The 25,621-nt window shown below is 40.3% G+C and overlaps 1 protein-coding gene across 3 annotated transcripts in view; it reads left to right on the forward strand.

The window, feature by feature from the left end:
• Window positions 1–25,621, forward strand: part of LOC134349352 (actin filament-associated protein 1-like 1) — a 209,034-nt gene that overhangs the window by 128,388 nt on the left and 55,025 nt on the right. For all 3 annotated transcript variants that reach the window (XM_063053532.1, XM_063053530.1, XM_063053533.1), the window contains exons 6-9: window positions 4,566–4,664; window positions 8,635–8,846; window positions 13,240–13,419; window positions 21,543–21,623. In XM_063053532.1, coding sequence (XP_062909602.1) covers window positions 4,566–4,664; window positions 8,635–8,846; window positions 13,240–13,419; window positions 21,543–21,623 — 572 coding nt within the window. The remainder of the gene's footprint in view (window positions 1–4,565; window positions 4,665–8,634; window positions 8,847–13,239; window positions 13,420–21,542; window positions 21,624–25,621) is intronic.

Consider the following 25,621-nt stretch of genomic DNA (forward strand, 5'->3'; position numbering starts at 1 on the left):
TGCCCTGGTTTGTCCTTACCACTGCATCATTTCTAATATTGGAAAATTGAAGTCTGGCTTCACTGTGTTGTCAGTTTCTGAACTTTAACAGAATCTCTCTGCACAGATAGTAAACCACTAACCAGTGATTCAGGCTTTTGTTCAAAACAGCCATTTGAATAGTGGCAAATAGAGTCACAGAACACGACAGCACAGAAACAGGCCTTTCAGCCCTTCTAGTCTGTACTAAACCATTAATCTGCCTAGTCCTATCAACATGCACCTGGACTATAGCCCTCCATACCTCTCTCATCTATGCACCTATCTGAATTTCTCTTAAACGTTGAAATTGACCACACATCCACCACTTGCACAAGCAGCTCATTTCACACTCTCACTGTTCCTCTTAAACATTTCACCTTTCACCCTTAACCCATGACCTCTAGTTGTAGTCTCACCCAACCTCAGTGGAAAAAGCATTCTTGCATTTACCCTTTCTATACCCCTCATAATTGGGCCTACGCCGGCTGCCCCGGGGAGCGAATCTAAGGGCTCAATCCAGTTTGGAATGCTGTTGTTTACTTCTATTGTTTGAAAGATGCGTGTGTGTGTGTTTTTCCCTCTTTTATGGTCTTGTTTTAATTGAATTTTTTGGCTTTCTTGCTTTGTGGCTACCTGTAAGCAAACAAATCTCAAGGTATATAATTTATACATTCTTTGATAATAAGTGTACTTGAACTCTTGAATGCATGTTAAACTGTACGATCTTCCTTTTTCTGGTCACACCAGCACGTGGCATGGATAGCTATCCTGAGATCACAACACTTGATGTCCTGTCCTTTAAGTTAGCACCTGACTCCTTGAATTCACTTGGCAGGACCTCGTCACTCTTCCCACTTGTATCATTGGTACCAACATGGACCATGACTTCTAACTGCCTGCCCTTCCAATAAAGAATGCTGTGGACTCAGTCCAAGATGTCCCTGACCCTGGCACCTGGGAGGCAACAACCCATCCAGGAATTTTGTTCTTGTCCACAAAGCTTCCTTTCTCTTCCCCTAACCAATGAATCCCCTATTACTACCACTCGCCTCTTCTCCCATCTTCCCTTCTGAGTGCCAGAGGCCTTCTTGTTTTGGCTTTTCCCTAGTAGTTCATTTCCCCTCAATAGTGTCCAAAGTGGTATACTTATTACTGAAGGGAACGTCTACGGGAGTACTCTGCAGTGGCTGCCTATTCTCTTTCCTTCTCCCGACAGTTACCCAGGTACCTACCTCCTGCAACTTAGGGATGATTGCCTCCCTGTAGTTCATATTTATCACCTCATTTTCCTGTATGAGCCGAAGGTCATCAAGCTGCAACTCCAGTTCCCTAACACGGTCTTTAAGATGCTGCATTTCGGTGCACTTGGTGCAGATATAGTTGTCAGGGAGACTGGTGGTCTCCCAAAGATTTCGCTTCTCACTCAAGATACATACCACTAGCTCTGAACCCGTTCTCAACACACTAGCTATGTACTTACAGAAAAAGAACTTAGTAGAAACTTAATTAGGACGTCTGCCTGTGCTTGCGCAAGCCTGTTGAGCCAAAGCCAGACCACTCTAACACTGGCCCACGCCAACAACAGTCGCTCCGCTCCATTCATTGGCTCAACTAAAACTCACTCCCGATGAGACTTGCAGTGTACAAATGGCTCCCACCCTGCAAGATGTCACTCTCTCACTCGCTACTGAACACTAAATCAAAGGTTCAAATGTTCATTTATTATCAAAGTATCTATGCACGTCTGAGATTCTTCTTCTTCAGATAGCCACGGAACAAAGAAAAACCATGAAAGCCAGTTCAGAGAGAAGCAGCAAACCTACCTCCTTCCCCCGCACAAAAAAAGAACAGTAACATGATCATCAACACCTCCCCCCACTCCGCCCACATGAAGCATGATAAGAACATCCACCCCCAAATTCCACCTTGCACAAAAAAATAACAAAAATGCAACAAGAGCATCAACCCCAAACCCCCCCCCGCACACGAAATACAACAAGAACTAGATAAACACATTGGAACGACTTGTTGATATAGCCTGCTGAAAAGTTATTTTCAAAAAAGCTTTAATGTGATTTTTGAGGGTTTTTAGACCTATTAATCCACTAAATAATTTTAAATATGCTGGATTAAAATGCAAGAGCTATAACAGTATTAAATGGTGCAGACTATTTTGCCCTGTTTTCTATTATGTTAACTATATAAAATATTTAGGAAGTGAAATATTGGCATTGTAGTGTTTGGGGAAAACAGTTACCTGTGTGAAGGAATCCTTCCCTTGCCCTTTGGAGCTTTGTGTATTCTTTCTTGTCAATATTGGTTAGGTGCAGTAACTCAAGCTGAAATTCAGTGATATTGAATTCGGATGATTCATGTGACCTTCATGTCAGATACCTGATTTTCAAGTTTTCTAGCTTAACATCTCAGAAAACACATAGATTTTGTATGTGTGTGTGTATATATAATCCAAAGCAAATGATAGAGTGAGTCGTGGTTTAAATAATTTCTTATTATAACAGCCTTCTAAGTTCAGTATACTATATCTATTTTAATGGAATGTGTCTTCAGATATCACAAAAGAAGCACTTGTGATTTTAAATGAATAAATTCACGACAGAATGAAGAATTTAATTCAAGTTGCTCATGGAGAGAGAATAAGATAGCAACCACATACACACATTGATTTTACAATGCCGTTCTTATTGGCAAGAGAATCATTTTGTTTCGTCGGCATAAAAAATCTCCCCATCTGAAAATTCTGTCTTTCTAATATTATTGTCTGCCTTAAAAATACTGTTTATAATGTGTTTGTGTAATCAATGTAATCTCAAGTATTTGCAGCATTTCACAAATGATATGCTAATAACAGTAAAGCTTGAAGGGATGATGTGCTGGACCCAGATGAGATCTGAGATGAGAATTTAATAGCAGGTTACTATGGTAAAACTATTCATGCTGCTTTTAGAATTTGTACTCCGTTATGTTTCAATTGGCAAAATGTGCCAAGCTGGAAAAGGGAACTTTCAACTTAAATTTTTGTTTGCAGGGTAGGATCATTCATTCATTTGTTATGTGCCATCTCGTATGACATAAGTGATCATGGTCTTTCCATGACCATGATTGTTCTTGGCAAATTTTTCGACAGAAGTAGTTTGCCTTTGCCGCCTTCTGGGCAGTGTCTTTAAAAGACTGGTGACCAAAGCCACTATCAATACTCTTCAGAGATGGTCTGTCTGGCGTCAGTGGTCACATAACCAGGACTTGTGATATGCACCAGCTGCTCATACGACCATCCACAACCTGCTCCCATAGCTTCACATGACCCTGATTGGGGTGGGGGGGGGGGAGCTAAGCAGGTGCTACACCTTATCCAAGGGTCAGTTGCAGGCTAGCTGAGGAAAGGAGCACCTTACACCTCCTTTGGTGGAGACATATCTACACCCCGCTACCCTAGAATGGGATAAATAGACATTAAGAAGCACAGTAGCAAGTAGGTAGGGAAGTATCTATCACAAAAATTGATCCTTATTTCAAGGCAAGAGCAAGTAATTTGTTTCATTGTTTGCTAGCTAGGATTCTGCAATAAAATCTCAAGCCAGTAATTCCTTGTTTTTGCAATGCCTCATACTGGTTAAAAGCTATATTCAAGTTAGGCAATTGTCAGGTAGCCAAATCAAAATGCGCATTTACTACATGATACTCCAAAAATTAGAATTATTAATTGCAGCTAAAAAAGCAAGTTCCTTTTATGACATAATGTTCATTAAGGTATAAATTGGATAGAACCATGAACAGAGGAATTGACTTCATGGTTAAAATTGCTTATACATTGTGACTGAGCCACAACAAGATGAAAATTTAATTCCCAGTCTGTGATACTTAGCTCATCTCAACTGAAGGAAAAAAACTGCTTTTCACTCAGGCAAGAGAATCATTCCTACTCTTGATTTTCAGCCAGTGGCTTGATAATTATAAGAATGTGGATCTAGATACCAGTTCAGGAGATTAATTTGCTGTACTGTGATTTCCTCTCATCCCCAGTGGTATAGAATAGCTTATCAAAACCAAACAAGCTAATGCAGTCTGACTGTTTTCAACATATTCATATGTGACTCGTATGTATACACTCTGGCAAAAAGTCAACTTGATCTGAGGAGGCGGTTAAGAGACAATGAGTAACGATGGAGGTAATTTTGAAGTGCTCCCTTGGGGACTGATGTTGAGGAAATTGGAAAAATCCAGTGCATTTCATGAATTATTTGATCTGGTATTCAGAAATAAAGATTGCAGGCAAATTTAAAACCAAATAAATTTGGTGTAGGAGTTTATAATATTGTAGTTTGTGGAACTTTGCTATGCACATATTCCAAGAAAGTCTGCAGTTCAGAATAACCTCATTGACTGCAAAACATGGGAGATCTTGGGTTGCAAAAGGCACTTTATAACTTTTCTTTTCTGTTGTTTAATCTGGTTGGAAAATATTTTAAGTTTTTAAAAAATTGAAAGTTCTTTTTCTAGCTTACTGTATTTTCCTTCTTTTCTAGACAGTTCCAGTCCACCAAATTCTATTGAGGATGGATATTATGAAGATGCTGACAGTAATTACCCAATCACCAGGATTATGGGAGAACACAAGCATTCATGTAATTAGACAATCATTCCTCTTCAACTGAAAACAAGTGAATTTGTAGATGCAGGAAGCTGAAACAAAGAAAAGAAATACTGGAAGTGCACAGCCAGTGAAGCAGCAGCTGTGGAAAGGGAAACCAGTCAACAATTCAGATCAGGGGCTCTTCCTTCTCTTTCTACAAACACTGCTTGACTGACTGAGTCTTTTCATCTTTTCAGTGTTTGCTCCTTCTTTATTGTTCATTTGCATGGTATAGCCCCGGCATAAGTAAAGCTGTGTTTCAGAGCAGAGGTCTTCCCCAGGTTTCAAGCATCTGACTGGTGCACATCCATTACAGAACGTGTGAATATAAGTTTGGGAGACCGACAAGATGGATTTCTTGGCCACTTCTCCCTGAGAACTCGGTCCACAACTTCAGACCTGAGTACCGTCCAGATTACAAACAGTTCACCCTGAACAGAACATGGTTGCAACCTGGAAGTGACCTATATTACACTCTATAACTCATTTCTGATGTATTAGAAGGAAGTTTTCACTTCATTCAGCTCCATCCATAAAGAATTTTTATCTCAGCCAATAGGTCAAACCTCATCTTAGCCAAACACTGTGTTGCCAATTCAGAATTCTGACCAGCGGAGGGGATAGGTATTAGTGAAAAGGAAGTGTTTAGTCCAAAAGATGCCAGTGACGTAGATTGGCTGCACATTTATTCGAACCAAATATTCCCATTCTTATAACGGAGAGCATAAACTCAGATTCCACATACAGTAGAGAGTCGCAAAATTAGTGCTTGAAGCTAAAGCCTTCGAAAATCTTAAAAACAAAATAATCTGCAGATGCTGGGGTCAAAGCAACACTCACAACACACTGGAGGAACTCAGCAGGTCGGGCAGCAGGTCCTGACGAAGAGTTCCGGCCCGAAACGTCGACTGATCTTTTCCACGGATGCTGCCCGACCTGCTGAGTTCCTCCAGCGTGTTGTGAGTGTTGCCTTCAAAAATCTGCTACCAAGAAAGTCTTTCCAATGAAACTATTCTGTAAGATGATCCAACTTGTGACTAAAATGTGCTAGTTTTGAAATTCAGAGCTTTAAGCATCAGAACAGAATTAACTGATATGTTTTTTTGTCTCTGTGACATTGTTGATGAGCATTCATTAAATTTACAAAGCTTTGGCCCTTCCTAAAATTTGGCCACTGTCAAAAACATTTACAGAGGAACACAGTGGGAAGGAGGGAAGTGGAAATGGGTGTGGTGTACTTGTGCTGATGGTAAGTGTGGAAATCTTGTTTCCAATCCACACTAAATAGGGTTTTCCAGTGAGGAAATGTAGGATTCAGTTGCATAGTGAGGCACTGAGGCCCAAGTCTCGGTCAGTAGTGATGAGCTTCGAGGGGATGATAGTGCTGAATGCTGAGCTGTAATCAATGAAGAGCATCCTGACATTTGCCTCTTCTTTGACCAGATATTTCAGAGCTATTTCAGAGAAGAGCCAAACAAATGGCATCTGCTATTGACCTGTTAAACAGTACAGCAGTGGAACAGGCCTAATAGCTCACAAACTAATCAGGCTAATGACGTCCAATCCCTTCTAACTGCTCATGGTCTTTATGCTCCATTCTGTGCATTTTAGGCATCCATTAGTCTTGCGAGACCATGGATCTGCGCCTGGAAAGTCTTCACTCTCCAAGGCGCAGGCCTGGGCAAGGTTGTATGGAAGACCAGCAGTTGCCCATGCTGCAAGTCTCCCCTCTCCACGACACCAATGTTGTCAAGGGAAGGGCATTAGGACCCATACAGCTTGGCACCAGTGTCGTCGCAAAGCAATGTGTGATTAAGTGCCTTGCTCAAGAACACAACACGTTCCCTCGGCTGGGGCTCAAACTCACGACCTTCAGGTAGCTAGTCCAATGCCTTAACCACTTGGCCACGTGGTTATTCTGTGCATATTCATGTTGTAAACTCCTCTGTTGATTCTGTTAACACCACCACTCCTGGTAGTATATTCCAGGCACCCACCATACTCTTTTTTTAAAAAAAAAACTTGCCCTCATATTTCCTTTGAACTTTCCTCCTCTCACCCCTAGTGATTGACATTTTAACCCTGGGGACAAAGACACTGGCTGTCTTCTCTAAATATGCCTCTCAAAATCTCATAAACTTTAGTCAGGTCTCTGCTCAGCTTCTGTCACTCAGGAGAAAACAATGCTAGTTTGTCCAAATTCTACGCATCGCACATGCCTTCTAATCCAGGCAGCATCCTGGTAAATTTTTTCTGCACCCTGTCAATAGACTCCACATTCTTCCTGTAATAGGATGCTAGAATTTAACTGCAATACTCCAGGTACTTGGATGCATTGCTCTAGATGCGGCCTTGCCGGTCTTTGCATCTGTACATTTGCTGTGGAGGTGGTGTTGGAGCGTGATGATTGGTACTAATATTTATCAAACTAAAAAATTATAAATAACTACAATTTTCCAAAAGATTAAAATTGCTGAGAAGAGGCATCAAGGTGTCTGAAGTAAAAGATGGATTAAAGCTGTGAGTGGGGACCCTGTGGACAGGGTTTTTGGTTTTTTTCAGCCTGATTCTACCCTGTTCTGTGCAGGATAACTGGTGTTGCAGTCAGCGGGCTCATAACAAGAACTTGATTCATACTCTTGTTCATTTTCTTCTTACTCTTCTAAGCGCTCTTCTGGGTCATGATCCTATCTACGCCATTCCCAGTATATTCCCTCAGTGGACATTAATCACGTGCAAACTTTGAGAGACTATTTGCCTTAGCAGTCAAGCTAGATAATATCTGTAAATTACATTCCCAGATGTACTGTATATTTCTATTCATTTGTTGTCTTGACAATTCAAAGTCACTTTTACCAATACCAAACCTCACTCACCCCATCACTGAAGTGTTCCCACAACTTATGGACTCACTTTCAAGGATTCTGCATCTCATGCTCTCAACATTTTTTGCTTATTTATTTATTATCATATTTTTTCTCTTTTCTATTTGCACAGTTTGTTGTCTTTTGCACACTGGTTGTTTGTCCGTCCTGTTGGGTGTGGTCTTTCATTAACTTTATTGTGTTTCTTGGATTTGTTGTGCATGCCTGCAAGAAAATGAACCTCAGGGTTGTATATGGTGACATCTATCTATTTTGATAATAAAATTGCTTTGAACTTTGATATTGTTTATAGCATTATTCATTCATCTAAGCAAGAGAAGTAAATAAAACTAAGAAATTAACTAAGTACGTATAATTGGTGTAACCATTTCCTTCAGTACAGATGGAATGAAGAATTGGGTTCATTTGACAGTAATAGAATAAAATGACTCTGGAATGTACTATGGTAATCCATAGTATGGTTCATCAATGGTTAAATAAGATGGGTTAAAAGAGTAAGAGTCCCAAATATGTAAAAGGAATAAAGAAGAACAGAAAAGTAGCAGTGTTAGTGACTAGCAACACACATAAAAGTTGCTGGTGAACGCAGCAGGCCAGGCAGCATCTCTAGGAAGAGGTACAGTTGATGTTTCAGGCTGAGACCCTTCATCAGGACTCGTTAGTGTTAGTGACTAGATTCCTATTGGTTTCTTTCATCTTGACATCTCCAATTCTGTTTCCCTTCCGGTTTTCAATAAGTTAATCCATCACTTATTCATTCTCTCCTGGTCTCCAGCTTATAAAAGATTTTCTCTTTTGTTCTCTCTTCTCCGGTGTCCTTCTGCATCACTTCAAACTGATTTTACAACTAACTTTTTCTGGTACTAAAGAAAAGTCATTAATCAGAAATTTTAGCTGTTTCTCTCTCTGTGATCGGTGCCTGGCCTGCTGGATATTTCCATCATTTTCTGTTTTATTTGATCAGAATGTGGTTAATAAAAATCCAGAATGTGAACAGAACATGAAGTTCTTCATGCCATTTCAGTGTTACTGAGTTCCTAATAGGTTGTAACAAAATGCCCCAATTACTTCACCTAGACAATGACTCAGATGTAATGAGCAGCTCGTATGAATCTTATGATGATGAAGAGGAAGACGGAAAAGGCCAACAACTAACCCACCAATGGCCATCAGAGGAAGCTTCCATGGACTTGGTGAAAGATTGCAGCATCTGTGCCTTCCTGCTGAGAAAGAAACGCTTTGGGCAGTGGGCCAAGCAGCTCTGTGTCATTAAGGAAAACCGACTACTGGTAAGATGACGTCAAACTTTTAATGGGACACCTTACCATGGAAGCACATTTTTGCATTTTAACCACTTAACTACTGAGTCATTATCAAATGTTCTTTTGAGGTTAAAGCAGCCAAATGCCTTTATTTTTCAGGGAAAAATAATTGAAATGTAATTTAAAGTACAGTCTATATTACTTAAGAGGAAGATTGCTAACATCAGGAATATTACAAAAAAAAATGCTGATGAATGCAGCAGGCCAGGCAGCATCTCTAGGAAGAGGTACAGTTGATGTTTCAGGCCGAGACCCTTCGTCAGGACTAACTGAAAGAAGAGATAGAAAGAAGCGATTTATCTCTTCTTTCAGTTAGTCGTGACGAAGGGTCTCAGCCCGAAACGTCAACTGTACCTCTTCCTATAGATGCTGCCTGACCTGCTGCATTCACCAGCATTTTTTGTGTGTGTGTTGCTTGAATTTCCAGCATCTGCAGATTTTCTCGTGTTTGCGTTCAGGAATATTACTGTAGATAAATAACCTATGTGCATTTTTAAACCCTGTGTTCTGAAAATACATCATTTTTACCTTATTAGGTTTTGAACAAGTTTCAAAGATCGCATAACTGTAAAAACATGCACTTCCTGAACATATGAATTTAATTGGAGGTGATGATGGAGCAGTCAATTAGGATGCAGATGTAATAATGAATCAGTTCACTGTTGGATCTGTCAGCAGTGCCACAGAAGAACTACATGGTTATGCTCAGAAGGAAACAGGCTCGATATAATGCACCAATAGCACTGAATACAACCCCAAGTTATATGCCAATATAGGCCTTTAAGATTTAGATAGAACTCAGATCGTAATAACAAGATTGCCTAAATCTAATTTCAGCTAGACGTGTCAAAGCAATATTTTTATTTTGAAAGTGAAACCATTTGTCTGCTCTCTCTACATTCATGACTGTGTGGGGAAGCAGTCTGCAGATGACACCACTGTTGTCAGTAAAATCTCAGATAGCGATGAGGAGGCATACAGGAGTGAGATTGAGTAGTGTTGCACAGCAAATTCACACTCAGCGTCAGCGATACAGAGGAATTGATTGTGAACTTCAGGAAGGAGAAGTCGGGAGAAGACGCACCAGTCCTTACTGAGGGCATCGGCAGTGGAAAGAATGAGCAGCTTTAAGTTCTGGGTGTCAAATACCATTACTGAGGAGATCTGAAGAATCGCACGCCATTCAGAAACAATTTCTTCCCCTCTGCCATCAGATTTTTGAACACTATGAACACTCCATGAACACTACCTCATTATTCCTTCTTTTTGCACTATTTATTTATTTTGTAATTTATAGTAATTTTCTGGCTTCACAAATCAGCAGATTTCACATCATAGAAGACAGTGATATCAAACCTGATTCTTGATTCTGCTTCTCTTGAAAGAACACAAAATTTGTGGCTTCTGAACATTGCTTTAGTTAACGTATAATTTTAGTATAGGTGACAATAGTTAGCAGATTTAATTTTGGATTGCAACGATAGATACAACTACTGTAATATGTTTAGTAGTACGGTACAGAAGTATATTTTTAGATACCCCTAGTTAACAAACTTTTAATGCATACAGGTCAACTCCACTTGTTCCTCCAAAACCATTCTACTACGACTTCACTAAATACAGAAATAGGGAAGAAAAGGAAAACAAGAAAAACATTGGTGTATGGGGCAGCAATTTGCAAAGCTTCAAAGCAAAATTGTGTTTAACATGAAAGTAAAATAGCTAATCAAGTGACTGTTAATCTGACTAGTTAGGCAGTGGAAGCTAATGAGATAATATAGTCAGACCCAGTCATGTTAAGACAACGAAGTATACTTTGTTCTAGGTTGAAGGTGAACATAACAAGAATTAATCTTTAGATCAAATTAACCTATCAACCTTAAAATCTTTGAATTTTGTTTACAATTTTCACTCATGTGTATTCCATTACGACAGTAAAATGCATTATTTAGTATTTAGTCCTGATCTCTCTGTATAAAAAAAATTGAAAATCAACTTGAGTGGCAAAAGTGCAATTCGAATTATTGTCACTGATACAATTTGTGAAATATGTTGTTTTGTCACAGCAGTACAATGCAGGCATCACAAAGGACCATGTTACAATAAAAATACATAAATATGCAAAAGAGGAATAGCAAGGCTGTGTTTATGGATTTATTGACCATTCAGAATTCTGTCGGCAGAGAGGAAGAGGCTGCTTCTAAAACATGGAGTTTAGCTTTCTCAGGCTCCTGCACATCCTCACTGATCATAGTAATGAGAAGGGGGCATGTCCCGGATGGTGAGGTTCCTTCACGATAGATGCCACCATCTTGAGGCACTGCCTTTGAAAGATGTCCTTGATGGTGGGGATGCTTGAGCCCGTGATGGAGCTGGCTGAGTTTACAACCCTCTGAGGCATCTAAGAATCCTGTACATTGCACCTCCACATCAGACAGTGATGCAAATAGTCAGAATGCTCTCCACAGTACATCTGTAGAAATTTGCTAAAGTCTTTGATAACATACTAAATCTCCTCAAACTCCTAATGGTGCATTAGCGCTGATGTGCATCAGTATGGTGGACCCTGGATAGATCCTCTGAGATGTCACCCAGGAATTTGAAACTGCTCACCTTTTCCACCACTGACCACTCAATGAGGATTGGTGGGTGTTCTGACTTCCCCTTCCTGAAGCCTACAATCAATTCTTGGTCTTGATGACATTGAGTGTAAGGTCATTATTGCAACACTACTTGACCAGTGAATCTATTTTGCTCCTATATGCCTCCTCATTGCCATCTGACATTCTGCCAAAAACAGCATGTTTATGCTGGCAAATGTATAGATGGCATTTAAGCTGTGCCTAGCAACACAGGCATGAAATGTTGGCAGATTAGAGCAGCGGGCTAAGCACTCGTGCTTGAGGTAAACCTGTGTTGATTGTCAGTGAAGAGAAGATGTTATCACTAACTCATACTGACTGTGGCCTCCTGATAAGGAAGTCAAGAATCCTTTTGCTGAGGATGGTACAGAGACCCGGGTTTTGAAGCTTGTTGATTAGTTTGGAGGGTTTTAAAAATCAGTTTTAAAAATGTAAGTTGAGAACAGGGTTAATGGTCGGTTACTTAAGAGTGTGGATGAACAGAGGGACCTTGGGTTTCAAATCCATACATCCCTCAAGGCCGCCGCACAGGTTGATAGGATAGTTAAGAAGGCCCATGTGATGCTATGCTTCATTAATAAGTGGATTGTGTTCAGTTCTGGTCACCTCATTATAGGAAGGATGTGGAAGCTATGGAGAGGGTGCAGAGGAGATTTACCAGGATGTTGCCTGGATTGGAAATCAAGTCTTATGAGGCAAGGTTATCAGAGCTGGGACTTTTCTCTTTGGATCGTAGAAGAATGAGAGGGGACCTGATAGAGGTCTACAAGATTATGAGAGGCATAGACAGGGTGGATAGCCAGTACCTGTTTCCCAGGGCACGAATAGCAAAGACCAGAGGGCATATGTACAAAGTTAAGGGAGGGAAGTTTAGGGGAGACATCAGGGGTAAGTTTTTTTACACAGAGGGTTGTGGGTGCCTGGAATGACTTGCCAGGGATGGTGGTGGAGGCTAAAACATTAGGGGGTATTTAAGAGCCTCTTGGACAGGCACATGGATGAAAGAAAAATAGAGGATTACGGGGTAGTGTGGGTTTAGTACTTCTTTTGTTTTTAGGAATATATGGGTCGGCACAACATAGAGGGCCAAAGGGCCTGTACTGTGCTGTAGTATTCTAGTGTCTAGTGCTAACACTACGTATACATTATCTGCAAATGAAAAGTCTTTGCATGGTTTATTCTTGTATATAGTTTTATTATGAATAAAGATTATTTTAATAAAATAAGTTAGACACTTCTGTTAAGTATAAATATACTCCAATTAAATCATAAAGTCAGCAAATAAAACTCTTCTTTGTTTGAACACATCAATAAGGTAATATTATTCTATCTCTTAGCATTTGTTACAAGGTTTTTAAATATTTTGAATAACGTTAAAATCACATTGACGGTCACACATGGCATTACCTCTGTTCGAAATAAGTAGTATTGTTGCATCGTCAGTTCAGAGGATATAACTTAGTGTCTGAAGGTAATACTCTGTTAATGGGAAACTTCCTACAGCTTTTTCCAGACATCATCTTGGGAAAACTGATGGGATGCATGAATATATTTGGCATACTTGGCAATTGCTGCTGTATTAAATAACCAAAAAGCACACCATTAAGTCATGTTATTCATTAATAGTTAATTTGGTGCATATGTTGAGGAAAATGTGTTGTTTTTATGCTGAAGGGTTTCCTTCAAAGAAGAAATAATGTACATTTCCCTTTCCTCAGTGTTACAAAAGCTCCAAGGACCATCAGCCTCACATGGAGCTGCCACTGAACACGTGCCATGTTATTTATGTGCCTAAAGATGGTCGACGCAAAAAACATGAACTAAGATTCTCGCAGCCAGGAACTGAAGCCCTTGTATTAGCAGTACAAAGCAAGGAACAAGCAGAGGAATGGTTAAAGGTACTGGCAACAATTTATAGTATGTATGCAAATTAGGACTACCAAATCTTTGACTCTTCAATATGCCCTCACGTGGTCAATAGAGTTTGAATCATCAGAGGATGCTTCTGATTGGCTAAAGCATGTCTAATCCACTATTACATTACTAGTGATCATGACAAGGAGGGATCTCTACACAAGAATTGGGATGTTGAAGTTGTGTAAGACATCGATGAGGCCAAATTTGGAGTAGTGTGTGCAGTTCAGGTCGCCTACAAGAAAGATATCAATAAGATTGAAAGAGTACAGATAAGATTTACAAGGATGTTGCTGGGAATTAAGAACCTGAGTTTTAAGGAAAGGTTGAGAAAGATTTTTTTTCCTGGAGCGTTGAAGAGAATGTGGGGAGATTTTATAGAGGTATGCAAAATGATGGCGCATGTAGATAGAGTAAATACAAGAAGGTTTTTTCCACTGAGTTTGGGTAAGACTGGTACTGGAGATCATAGGTTAAGGGCAAAGGGTGAAATGTTTAAGGGAAACCTGAAGGTGAAATTCTTCTGGAAGAGGATGATGCAAGTGTGGAATGAGCTACCAGTGGAAGTCTGGGTGTGGGGTTGATTTCAACTTTTAAGAGAAGTTGGATACATACATGGATGTGAGGCGTATGGAGGGATGTGATCCAGGTGTGGGTCGATGGCACTAGGAAAAGATCCAGTTGGCATGGACTAGATGGGCCAAAGGGCCTGTCTCTGTGCTGTCATATTCTTTGACAATGACTCTTCATGTAGCAGTTTTCTTCCGTATGTCAATGTTCAGTGTTTAAGAGCTGCATATATTTTGTTTGGAAATGAATAACTGAAGCAATTCCTTGCCCAAAAGATAGTGACTGAAGCATCCATTTCCCTACCTCTTTCACTTTCTAATGACTTCAGATTAGAATAATCCTCAATGGGCAACAGTGACTTTTTACTTTGCTGATGTTTCAGCTGATTTCAAAAGTTCAATGTGCGAATCTAATTAAATGATCCATGACAAAATGAAAATGAGTACAATAAATACACCACTAAATGTCACATGAACAAATAAAATTCATGTCACTTTATCAAGCTTAAATTACTGTTGCCACCATTCTAAGACACATGCTTTGAGCGTTCGCGTAATATTCTGCAGTCAGCAATTTTAGCAAAAATGTTGATTATTGCCTATTAAAAGAAAGAAATTAATTAACAGTTTAAGTGTGGATCCATTTTAATCAGCAACCGTAATGTCCACTTGATGTAAAGGAATATATTCATTATTCTCTGTTGCTCCCAGCCCATGACATACCTGCCCCTGAATAAAACAGAAAATACTAGAACAAAAGGCAACTATATTTAAATATAAGAACGTAGGAAATACGAGCAGGAGTAGGCCAAGGAGTGGGCATCTCGTCTATTGAACCTGTTCTGCCATTCAATACGATCATGGCTGATCTGTTGTGGACTCAGCTCCACCTACCTGTCTTTTCCCCATAATCCTTATTTCAAAGATTCAAGATTCAATGATTCAAAGTACACTTATTATCAAAGAATGTATAAATTATACAACCTTGAGATTTGTCTGCTTACGGACAACTACAAAGTGAGAAACTAGAAAGAAACTAATTTAAAAAAAGACCAACACCCAATGCACAGCAAAAGAGGAAAAAACACAAATGCAAACAATAGGCGTGAGCGATAGCATTGCGAACCAAATTGAGCCCTTAGATCCGATTCCCCAGAGTAAGCCCAAGCCTCAGTCTGACTTCATCATATTAGCAGGGCAAATCACGGCAACCGGGGCAGTCTCACAGCCTTGGCATCATGGAGAGAGGAGTGAATATCACAGGAGAGTGAGCAAAATAGGCCAGAATCTTGCCTCTGGTCCCAAAACCCTACCTTTCCAGTCCATCTGGGCCAGGGTTTAGATTGACCAAACAGCAGATCGTGCCTCACATTAGGACCCAGGCCCCACTGAAGCGAAGCAGGTGAGTCCGCACTTTGTGGGAACATTGATGATGGGGCAAGTGAAGCTAAGTGAGGTTATCCCCTGTAGTTCAGAAGCCTGATGACTGAGGGATAATAACTGTTCCTGAACCTAGTGGTATGGCTCCTGAAGCTCCTGTACCTTCTTCCTGGTGGCAGCATTGAGAAGAGAGCATGTCCAAGGCGGTGGGAGTCCCTGATAATGGATGCTACTTTCCTGTGACGACGCTGCATGTAAATATAATTATTAGTAGTGGCGGTCTTTACCTTTGATGAACTGGGCCATATCCACTACTTTTTGTAGGATTTTCCATTTCGGGCATCAGTGTTTCCATACCAAACTGTGATGTAGCCTGTCAATACACTCTCCACTACTCATCTATGGAAGTTGTAGATGTCATGCCAAATCTTTGCAAACTCTGAAGGAAGCAGAGGTGCTGCTCTGCTTTCCTTGTAATTATACTTAAGTGCTGGGCCCAGGACAGGTCCCCAGAAATAATAACACAGAGAAATTTGAGGTTGCTGACCCTCCCCACCTCTGATCCTCCAGTGAGGACCAGGTCCTGGACCTCTGGTTTCCTCCCCCTGAAGTCAATAGTCAGCTCCTTGTTCTTGCTGACATTGAGTAAGAGGTTGTTGTGGTACCACTCAGACAGATTTTCAATTTCCCTCCTATTTGCTGATTTATCACCACTTTCGATTCAACTTACGACAGTGGTGTTGTTAGCAAATTTGAATATGGCACTGGAGCTGTGCTTAGCCACACAGTCATAAGTGTAAAGCGAGTAGAGCAGGGGGCTAAGCACACAGCCTTGTAGTGCATCTGTGCTGATGGAGATCATGGAGATGTTGTTCTCAATCTGAACGGATGTATTCAAAGCCACAAGAAAACACTTTATTCGAAGTAGCACAAATGCAATACAGAAAGGAAAACAAATATCTACAGTAATAGTAGTACAGAAATCAAAATAATGCTTATCATCCACTAAACAAGCCGATTTCTGCAATGTTAGAGGGGAGCTACAGATCTGACAACCTCACACGAGCCTTTTTTCTCTCCCTTTAACTCTGATTCAATGTACTTTCTCCTATCTTCTCAGCACTAGTGCCAGCTGTGACCTAGCCTAACGCAAAACTCTCCCAGTTGCACAAAGGAAGTGCCCCTTTTTATACCCTTCAAACCCCCTACACTAGTATTTTCCACCCCTTGGTGGTACCAGCTGCATCCTCCTTATCCCTTATGACCTCCAGCCCAGACAAACATGCTTTTCACCTTTTTCCAATATTATGGCTACAGACTTGTACTTCCTTGACTTTCTTAAAAAGTTGCTGTGAACTAGTTCTCTTGTGCTTCCTCAAAACAATCCCACCCCAAGCGAACACCATTTTGTCTTGAAGACTTCCATTTTATTTTAACATATACCAAGGAGGAATCACATTTAATTTTTTCCTTGCACTCCACTCCTTGATTGCTCATTGGTGTACTACACAAAAATTACGATAAGTACAAATTAACCAGAATTATTATAGCATAGTTAAACTATGGGATTATAATACAAATCCTATCTAAGCAATAAGTTAAAATAAACTGCACTATAAACACAAACTAATATGATTAGTTCACGTCCATTATTTGTTCCCCAGTACCACACATTATTTTGAATAATGTAAGCCGAATTGCAATTAATCATGATTAAATTTCATGAGGGTGTGTATTGTGACAAAATGCGTTTTCTTCTATATCTGGTCTTTGTGTATTCTTCTCGCATGTCCACACGGTGACCTCTACTCAGGAGAGGGTCCATGCTGTTGACAAGACTAATTCTACGGCTGTTGTTTTTCTCGGGAGAAAACAGAGTATATGTTATTATCAGCCTTACCAAGATTTAAGTCATTCTTCTTTGGTCAATTTCTCCTTGTTTAAACACACCAGATAGTTTTTCCCTTGTACTGATATCTAGTAAGTATTACTGTCTCCATTTGCTACAATCTCCTCCTTGCAAAATGAAGAATATGAAATGTGCACTTGTACTTTATTTCCTACCATGGTGGCCCCTTCTCCAGAGTCTGTTCCCTCCTCTGGTTCTGGGGTACATTTGATCATCTTGGTCATCAGCTATCCTTGAGGTTGTTCAGGTTATACAAGGCTTGGGATAATATGCCACCCCTGTAAAGTGTGAGTTGGTGTCAATAAACAAATCTGTTGTTTTAAAGGTCATTAATTCTGTCAGTCAGCCCTGATGCTGAGGGTAATGAGGTATTTGATATACCCGATGAATGCCTTTATTGGCAGCTGAGTCTTTCACAGTTTGTCCTGAGAAATGAGACCTATTATCCAGTTGTATTTCTTGAGGGTCCCCATAATAACTAATTAACTTCTGCAATCCCTTCGGAATATGATCTTGGTCAACTTTTAAATGAAGAATTGCCATTAACAGACTTGGTGTCAACCATGGTAAGCAAATATCTAAATTGTTGCTGCTATGGTGAGGGTCCAGTGTAATCAATCTGCCATACCTGGGCCGGACCAGCCCCCTTTTTAATATGGGTAGTCAGCTTCTCAGGGAGTGCTCGTCTTTTAACTTGCTGACAAATATCACATGCAATTTTGTCTGCACCATCTGTCCCTGCAGCACATTCATTCCAATAATATTTTCAGGTAATGCAGCTATCAGTACCCAGGCTTCCATCAGCTGTCCCACCCCAATTCCCAATCGGACTGCCTTTCCTGTGCTTTTGTTATATTTCCTCCCGAGCCCTCCACTCACACCAGAGGCCCCTGATGCCAGTCAGGGTTTCCCCTTATAACCAAATGTTCAGTACCTGTGTCCAACCTTCTACTCGACATTCCCCGAAAGTGCTTCCCATCCTCTCCATTGACTTCAAAACTCTGAGGTCTTTGCTTCACATCGTCAATCCTGTTTCCATGCCGCTGATTCAAAATCTCCTCATCCTCATCTAAACCTGTCCACTATTCTGATGGAAACCCCTCAAACTATCCTCTTCCAGCAAAGCCAAGCCCACCGGCGCCCTCCAACATCTGGGAGGGCAACACACAGGCAATACATTAGCCACTGCTACAAAGCCATAGACCCCAGAACTTCAGTCTCAGTCTCATCCTCAGGTATGTCCTGTTGTTCGCAAAAGATAGCGCCTGTTATGTTGAGTCCAGCTGACTACACTGATTATTTAATGAAAATTATTTTAATATTCGTTCTGTGTTCTTTCCTCATTCAGCTCAGGGTATTTGCATATGCATTTGCAACCACTGAACTGATGTATTCAGAGCCACAAGAAAACAGTTTACTGGATCTAGCACAAATGCAATACACAAATCAAAGTGATACTTATCCACTAAACAAGCTGACCTCTGCAATGTCGGAGGAGAGCAACAAATCCAACCATCTTACACACAGCTTGTTTTCTTGCTCTCTCCAACTCTGACTCGACGAACTTGCCCTATCCTCTTCAATTCTTAGCACTAGCACCAGCCATGACCAGACATCTAAGACAAGGTAAGTGCCCTTTTTATACCCTTCAAAACCCCTTACACTGGTACTTTTCCATCCCTTATGGTACCAACTGCACCCCTTCCCCACTTATCTCTTCTAACTTCCATCCCAGACAAACATGTTTTTCACTATTTTTCACTATTATGGGTGCAAACTTTAACCTCCTTGACTTTCTCAAAACATTGCTGTAAACTGGCTCTCTTGTACTTTCTCAAAACAATTTCACTCCAAGCAAACACCATTTTGTCTTACAGACTTCCATTTTATTTTAGCATATACCAAAGAAGAATCACATTTGGCTCTTTCCTTACAATCATGGGTGCTCCAAAGTGAAGTCATGTTTAGTGCAAGGTCATCATGTAGTGTGTCAGGAGCTGCAGCTGAATATACTTCCTACACATGCAGCCATTGGGAACTCTGGCAAACTCCCTGAGTTCCACATTGCACAGGCAGAGCATGACACGGGTCTGAGTTCACTTGTTATGACTTAAAAGCTTTGCAGAAAAAAATAAGAACCTACCCTTACCTTAACTTAGTATTGCACACCCTCCTGAGATATTCATGAAATTGACATGGGGTTTCAATCTTTTATATTGCAATGATAAAATATTATTAATAGAATGTGTGATTAAAATGCCTAATTGGAATGTTTAATGTTTAATAATAGACCAAAAAACTAAATGTGATATTAACTAAGACAAATGGATCAAGATAAACCATTGGGTTTCACATAGGCGCCTAAGCAGTGTAGTGGTTAGCCGACACTATTATTGTTGGAGTTTTGGAGTTGATTGCCAGTGCTGTCTGTAAGCAGTTTGTATGTTCTCCCCATGACTGCGTGTGCTTTCTCTGTGTGCTCTGGTTTCCTACCACAGTCCAAAGATGTACCGGTTAGTAAGTTAATTCATCATTGTAAATTGTCCTGTAATTAGGCTAGCGTTAGGTAGATAGATTGCTGGGCGTTGCAATTCATTGGACTAGAAGGGCCTGTTCCGGGCTGTATCGCTAAAATAAAAATTAAATAAAATTCTCTTTCCTTGAAGACTTTCCAAAGCACTTGACAACCATGGAGGTTAACGACACTGTTCTGATTCAGAGTATGTGACAGTCCTTTTCAATCAATTCACTCTTAAAAACAATAATGTGATAATGACTAAACAATCTATTTTAAAAAGGGTGATTGTTGAACAAGTACTTGCATGGACTCTCTGGATAATTTCCCTTCCCATTTTCAAAATGGTGCCAGCACATCTCTACCACTTAAATACCAATCAGGACCTCAGCTTTACATTTCACCTGAAAGTGCCTATGCCTCTGAGGACATAGCATTCCTTCAGATACATACTGGAATATTAGTCTTTAAATGTGCTGTCAAGCTTCCAGATTGTAGTATGACATAACACAAGACTGGTTGTGCCATTCACGTCTAGAACTTCCAAATCAAGTTGCTGATGTTAACAAAGGAATGACTTTGGGAGCCTATCACTACATTATTTAATGTTGAATACACAATGTATATTACTTTTACTGGAATTCTAAATGTCAGATTAAATTTTAATTTAAACAAGTTCATTGAAGGCTGTTCTTTGACGAAATAATGGCAAAGCAAACTTAATGGAGAGCACTGAAAAGAATTACTCAAAAGAGTAACTATTAGATTTGCACACACGTTTGTGTGTTCACATTTATATTCTGACTAAGTCCGTTGGTATTTCCATGGATCATCCAAATTAAAAGCCTTTGTCTTGGAGATTTGATTTCTGGCAGTCTGAACCTTAGCTGAAAGAAACTGAGAAAGAAAATTGACAACCTCTCTGGAGTGAATCTTGTTTTTATTGGTACGGATTATACTTCTGATTATTTTTGTCTGATATCAGATTTGTTTGAAATTTCCACTTCGGTTTTCCTCTGATTATTCACAGCTTCTCCTAGTGAATCAGGGTAATAGGTTGTTTTAGTTAGAAAAAGCTTACCCCACCACCCCCACCCATGAGCATTTTGGATGGTGTGTTCCCTCAGCAGGACTGTGGGATGTTGTGAAATCCTTCTACAGTTATTCTTCAATTGTTTCACACGTGGATTTCTGTGTTAAATCTTTTGACAAATGCATGAAGCAGAACAACAGATCCAGACATAACCTCAGCAGTTCTGACCACAGAGAGGCCCTAAGTCACCAAAGAAAAAAGTGAAAGCCCATCTTAATAAAGTGATATAACGTATGCACAAACAACTCAAACCTGCTCAAGTCTAAACTTTGCATAGTGTGATGGTGTAGCCCAACTGTTCATTGTTCAACATAATAAAATGATATATCTTTGCTGTCCCCTGACGTTTTATACAATTATCTGTCTCAGTGTTTGTACTCTTACCTCAACTGCTCTGCTAGTTGCCCTAATACACTTATCTCCATATTATGCGTTGGTGTTGTCAATTCATATGGTGTCCTAATTTAAACTGCCAAAGAAGTTTAATATTTTTTTCTGTGTTTTCCATTTGGTGTTCCTGTCAATGGGAGCTCGAACACTCTCAGCTGTAGTTAAAGGTAAATTTCTGTTAGACTTAAATAGGTGAGATATAAAACAAAATAATATGCCAAATCTCTGATATGTTGCATTTTTTTACTTAGATAATTAAGGAGGTGTGCAGCCACGTCACTGGAATAGAAGGATCAACGTCTCCTCTTCTACCAAAATTAGAACTGGAAAAGGTAAGCTATAGGATATATTTAAGCTTGAACTAATGGATATCATGCTTAATGTAATTGTTATCTTGACAACTTTGGTCTGCACCCTATCACAGACATTCCCTCAGCTTTTTTCACCTCTCTGCAATTTAAATCACACTTTTTTCAGCTTTTCCACATTAACTGAGGGATCTTTAATTCAAAACTTTGAATCTGTTTCTCACCCCACTGATGCTGCCTAACAAGGTAAGTGTTTCCAATAGTTTCTGTTTATATTTAAAATAAAATATTGATTTTAAAATATAATGGCTAAATTATAAATACAGGTGCCCCCGCTTTTGGAACGTTCGCTTTACGAAACCTCACTGTTACGAAAGACCGACCTTAGTACCCTGTTTTTGCTAACAGAAGGTGTTTTCACTGTTATGAAAAAAGCAGCGCGCGAAAAAAATCAATGTGCAATAAAAAGGCAGCGCACACCCCAAGCAGCCGCTCTCCCCTGGATTCGGAACTGCATTCTCGCCGGCATTGCTTTAACACGTGTCTGTGAGCAGCCGTTTGCAAGATGAGTTCTATAGTATTGGAAAAGCCTGAAAGAGCTCGTAAGGGTGTTACACTTAGCGTAAAACTAGACATAATTAAGCGTTTTGATCGTGGTGAACCAAGTAAGGACTAAGTGAGTTTGGCTTGTGGAAGCTGACGAAGATGATGTTGAAGAGGTTTTGGCATCCCATGACCAAGAACTGATAGATGAAGAGCTGATGCAGTTAGAAGAGGAAAGGGTAACAATCGAAACCGAATGAGTAATGATAAAGTACGACTTTAATTTTGAAAGGGTACGTCGGTTTAGGGGATATTTGCAGGATGGTTTGAGTGCTTACAAGGAACTGTATGATCTAAAACTACGCAAGGCTCAGCAGTCAAGCAAACCTTCCACATCAGCCACAGCAGACGACGAACCTCGACCTTCGATATCAAGGCGGGCAGTCATAGGAGAGGATGAGCTGCCTGCCCTCATGGAAACAGATGACAAGATGACACCCCAGTGTCCCACCACCCCAACACCCAGGCTGCGGACAGATACCGATTCGTGGAGAATGCAGCAGTAGCCGGAAGACACACAGCACATCTTTAAGAAAAAAGCTGAAATAAACATGCTAATTAATTAGGTGCCACCCGACACGTAATTGTCAACCCAGATCAGAGGCAACGCAATCGGCAATTGGTACTGATCTAGGCCAACAGTTACGTGCCAGGAGGCACCTAATTAATTAGCATGTTTATTTTGGCTTTTTTCTTAAAGATGTGCTGGATGCCTCCCGGCTACCGCTGTACCGCTTTGGGGCAATGTATCGCTTGGCAGCCTGGAGGGTGGGGGGCCACTGCACCACCCAAACTCCGACAAGTCTAACACACTATCATCAATGTGCTCTGCGCTTTCCCAATTCCGGCAAGCGATACTACACTGTACATACATTATTTCTACTTTATATCAGCTGTGTATTTTTACGTGTTATTTGGTATGATTTGGCAGCTTCATAGCTTAAAGGTTACTGGAGAGCACTTGCGCCGTGTTTTTGCCGACGGCGTTTGGGTGAGATTTTCGCTACGGAGAACAGTTCAGGCAATGACTGTGGAAAAGTATTTCTACTTTATATAGACTGTGGAAAAGTATTTCTACTTTATATAGGCTGTGTATTTATCATATCATTCCTGCTTTTACTATATGTTACTGTTATTTTAGGTTTTATCTGTTATTTGGCATAATTTGGTAGGTTACTTTTAGGTCTGCAAACGCTCACAAAATTTTCCCTTAAAAATAAATGGTAATTGCTTCTTCGCTTTATGCCATTCCGGCTTACGAACCTTTTCATAGGAACGCTCTACCTTCGGATGGCGGGGGAAACCTGTATCAGAATAAATAAACTTACGCGGGTAAATTTAAATAAGTTTACATTTGGGAAGCTTACTTCTAAAATTTCAAAATACACACATAGGGCTCAGTGGGTAAATGCAGAACAGCTCATCATACAGATTTAGCAGCAGCTTTGCATGAAGGAAATTTCTTTCAGCCTTGCCCGCTGGAGGGAGAGAACGGTCCAACAGGTATTGCTACTCCTTGTTCCCAGAGATTCCCAACAAAGATAGGCTTAGCTTCGGGATGGAATGCCTGGTTGACACTTAAAAGATAAAGAAAAGCAATATTGTGAACATGGCAGGGCAATGCAACAGGATTCACCTCATGAAGTAACAAAGAAGGTTTAAGTTTCACAGACCTTTGCTTTATTGGTGTTAAGGTACATCGCCTGGTACAATTTTGGTTATTAAATTTGATTTTGTTCAGATCAAGTTGTAGCTGTAGATTTACTGTTGGAATGAAGGATACAGGAGGGAAATAAAACCTTTTTGACTTCATCCCTTCCATTTTATTTTATAGCTGATTGACAGGTAACATCAACAGAATCGAAAGAGTACATTTGCTCAGGTTCTTCGTGGGATTCTAGAATGCGTGCTGAACTGGGAGAATTAATTAATTTCTTTCAAAAAAATGCATATGTCTATAAAACAATAAAAGCATTCATAGAACAGCAAGACTGTAGGAAAAGCTGAGAGTAACCAGTTATACGTAAACAAAAATGATGTTTTCCAGACATGGTTGATGAATAGACAGCCTGCATATTCTGTTTTACAGAGTGTAGTGCTCTGTTAAAGAGACACTATATGGTCAACGTACAGCATATCATTGACCATTATGGTCACAGTTTCACCAACTGCTAGAGTTTCAATAGAACCTGAGGCTTACCCAAGGGACTAAAATCCAGCAGGGGTGACCGCGCAATTGAGGAAACCAAATACAGATTTGGTAATCATTTTATAGAGCATCTTTACTCAACGTGCAGAGGCAACCCAAGTTTTCCATTGCCTGACTCTTTAATTCTCCATCCCATTTCCACTCTGAGCTATCACTCTGTGGCTCCTCAACTGTCACAATGAGGCCCAATGCAGGCTTTTGGAATGGCATGTTATCTTGTGTCTGGTTACGTTATAGCCTTCTGGACTCAGTTTTGAATCCTCCAACTTCAGGGTGCCGGAGGTTCTCTGCCTGAATCAGACATCCATCTGTGATATCAACTCAGCTTGTTTGTTTTCTTTTTCCTTTTATTCTTGGAAAGTGAAAAACATAACTAACAGAATCATGTAGATATGACTCCCTGCTCTGCACTTCATAACTCCTTCATTCTTACATCTATGATCTCACTCTCTAACTGCTCCCATTCACTCATTGACCATATAACCCTGATTACAACTTACAGTATCTCCATGGCCACTCCTGTTTTACCCTCTCAAAGACTCACCCCACCCCACCCTTCCTGCAGTTTAACAAGTTGCTTTTGTCTCCTTCCTAGTTCTGATGAAGAGTTTTCAACCTAAACATAGAACATAGAATAGTACAGCACAGTACAGGCCCTTCAGCCCACAATGTTGTGCCGACCCTCAAACCCTGCCTCCCATATAAGCCCCCACCTTAAATTTCTCCATATACCTGTCTAGTAGTCTCTTAAACTTCACTAGTGTATCTGCCTCCACCACTGACTCAGGCAGTGCATTCCACACACCAACCACTCTCTGAGTAAAAAACCTTCCTCTAATATCCCCCTTGAACTTCCCACACCTTACCTTAAAACCATGTCCTCTTGTATTGAGCAGTGGTGCCCTGGGGAAGAGGCGCTGGCTATCCACTCTATCGATTCCTCTTAATATCTTGTATACCTCTATCATGTCTCCTCTCATCCTCCTTCTCGCCAAAGAGTAAAGCCCTAGCTCCCTTAATCTCTGATCATAATCCATACTCTCTAAACCAGGCAGCATCCAGGTGAAGCTCCTCTGTACCCTTTACAATGCTTCCACATCCTTCCTATAGTGAGGTGACTAGAACTGGACACAGTACTCCAAGTGTGGCCAACCAGAATTTTATAGAGCTGCATCATTACATCGCGACTCTTAAACTCTATCCCTCGACC

Source organism: Mobula hypostoma, chromosome 7, assembly GCF_963921235.1.
Source record: "Mobula hypostoma chromosome 7, sMobHyp1.1, whole genome shotgun sequence".
Classification (NCBI taxonomy): Eukaryota; Metazoa; Chordata; class Chondrichthyes; order Myliobatiformes; family Myliobatidae; genus Mobula; species Mobula hypostoma.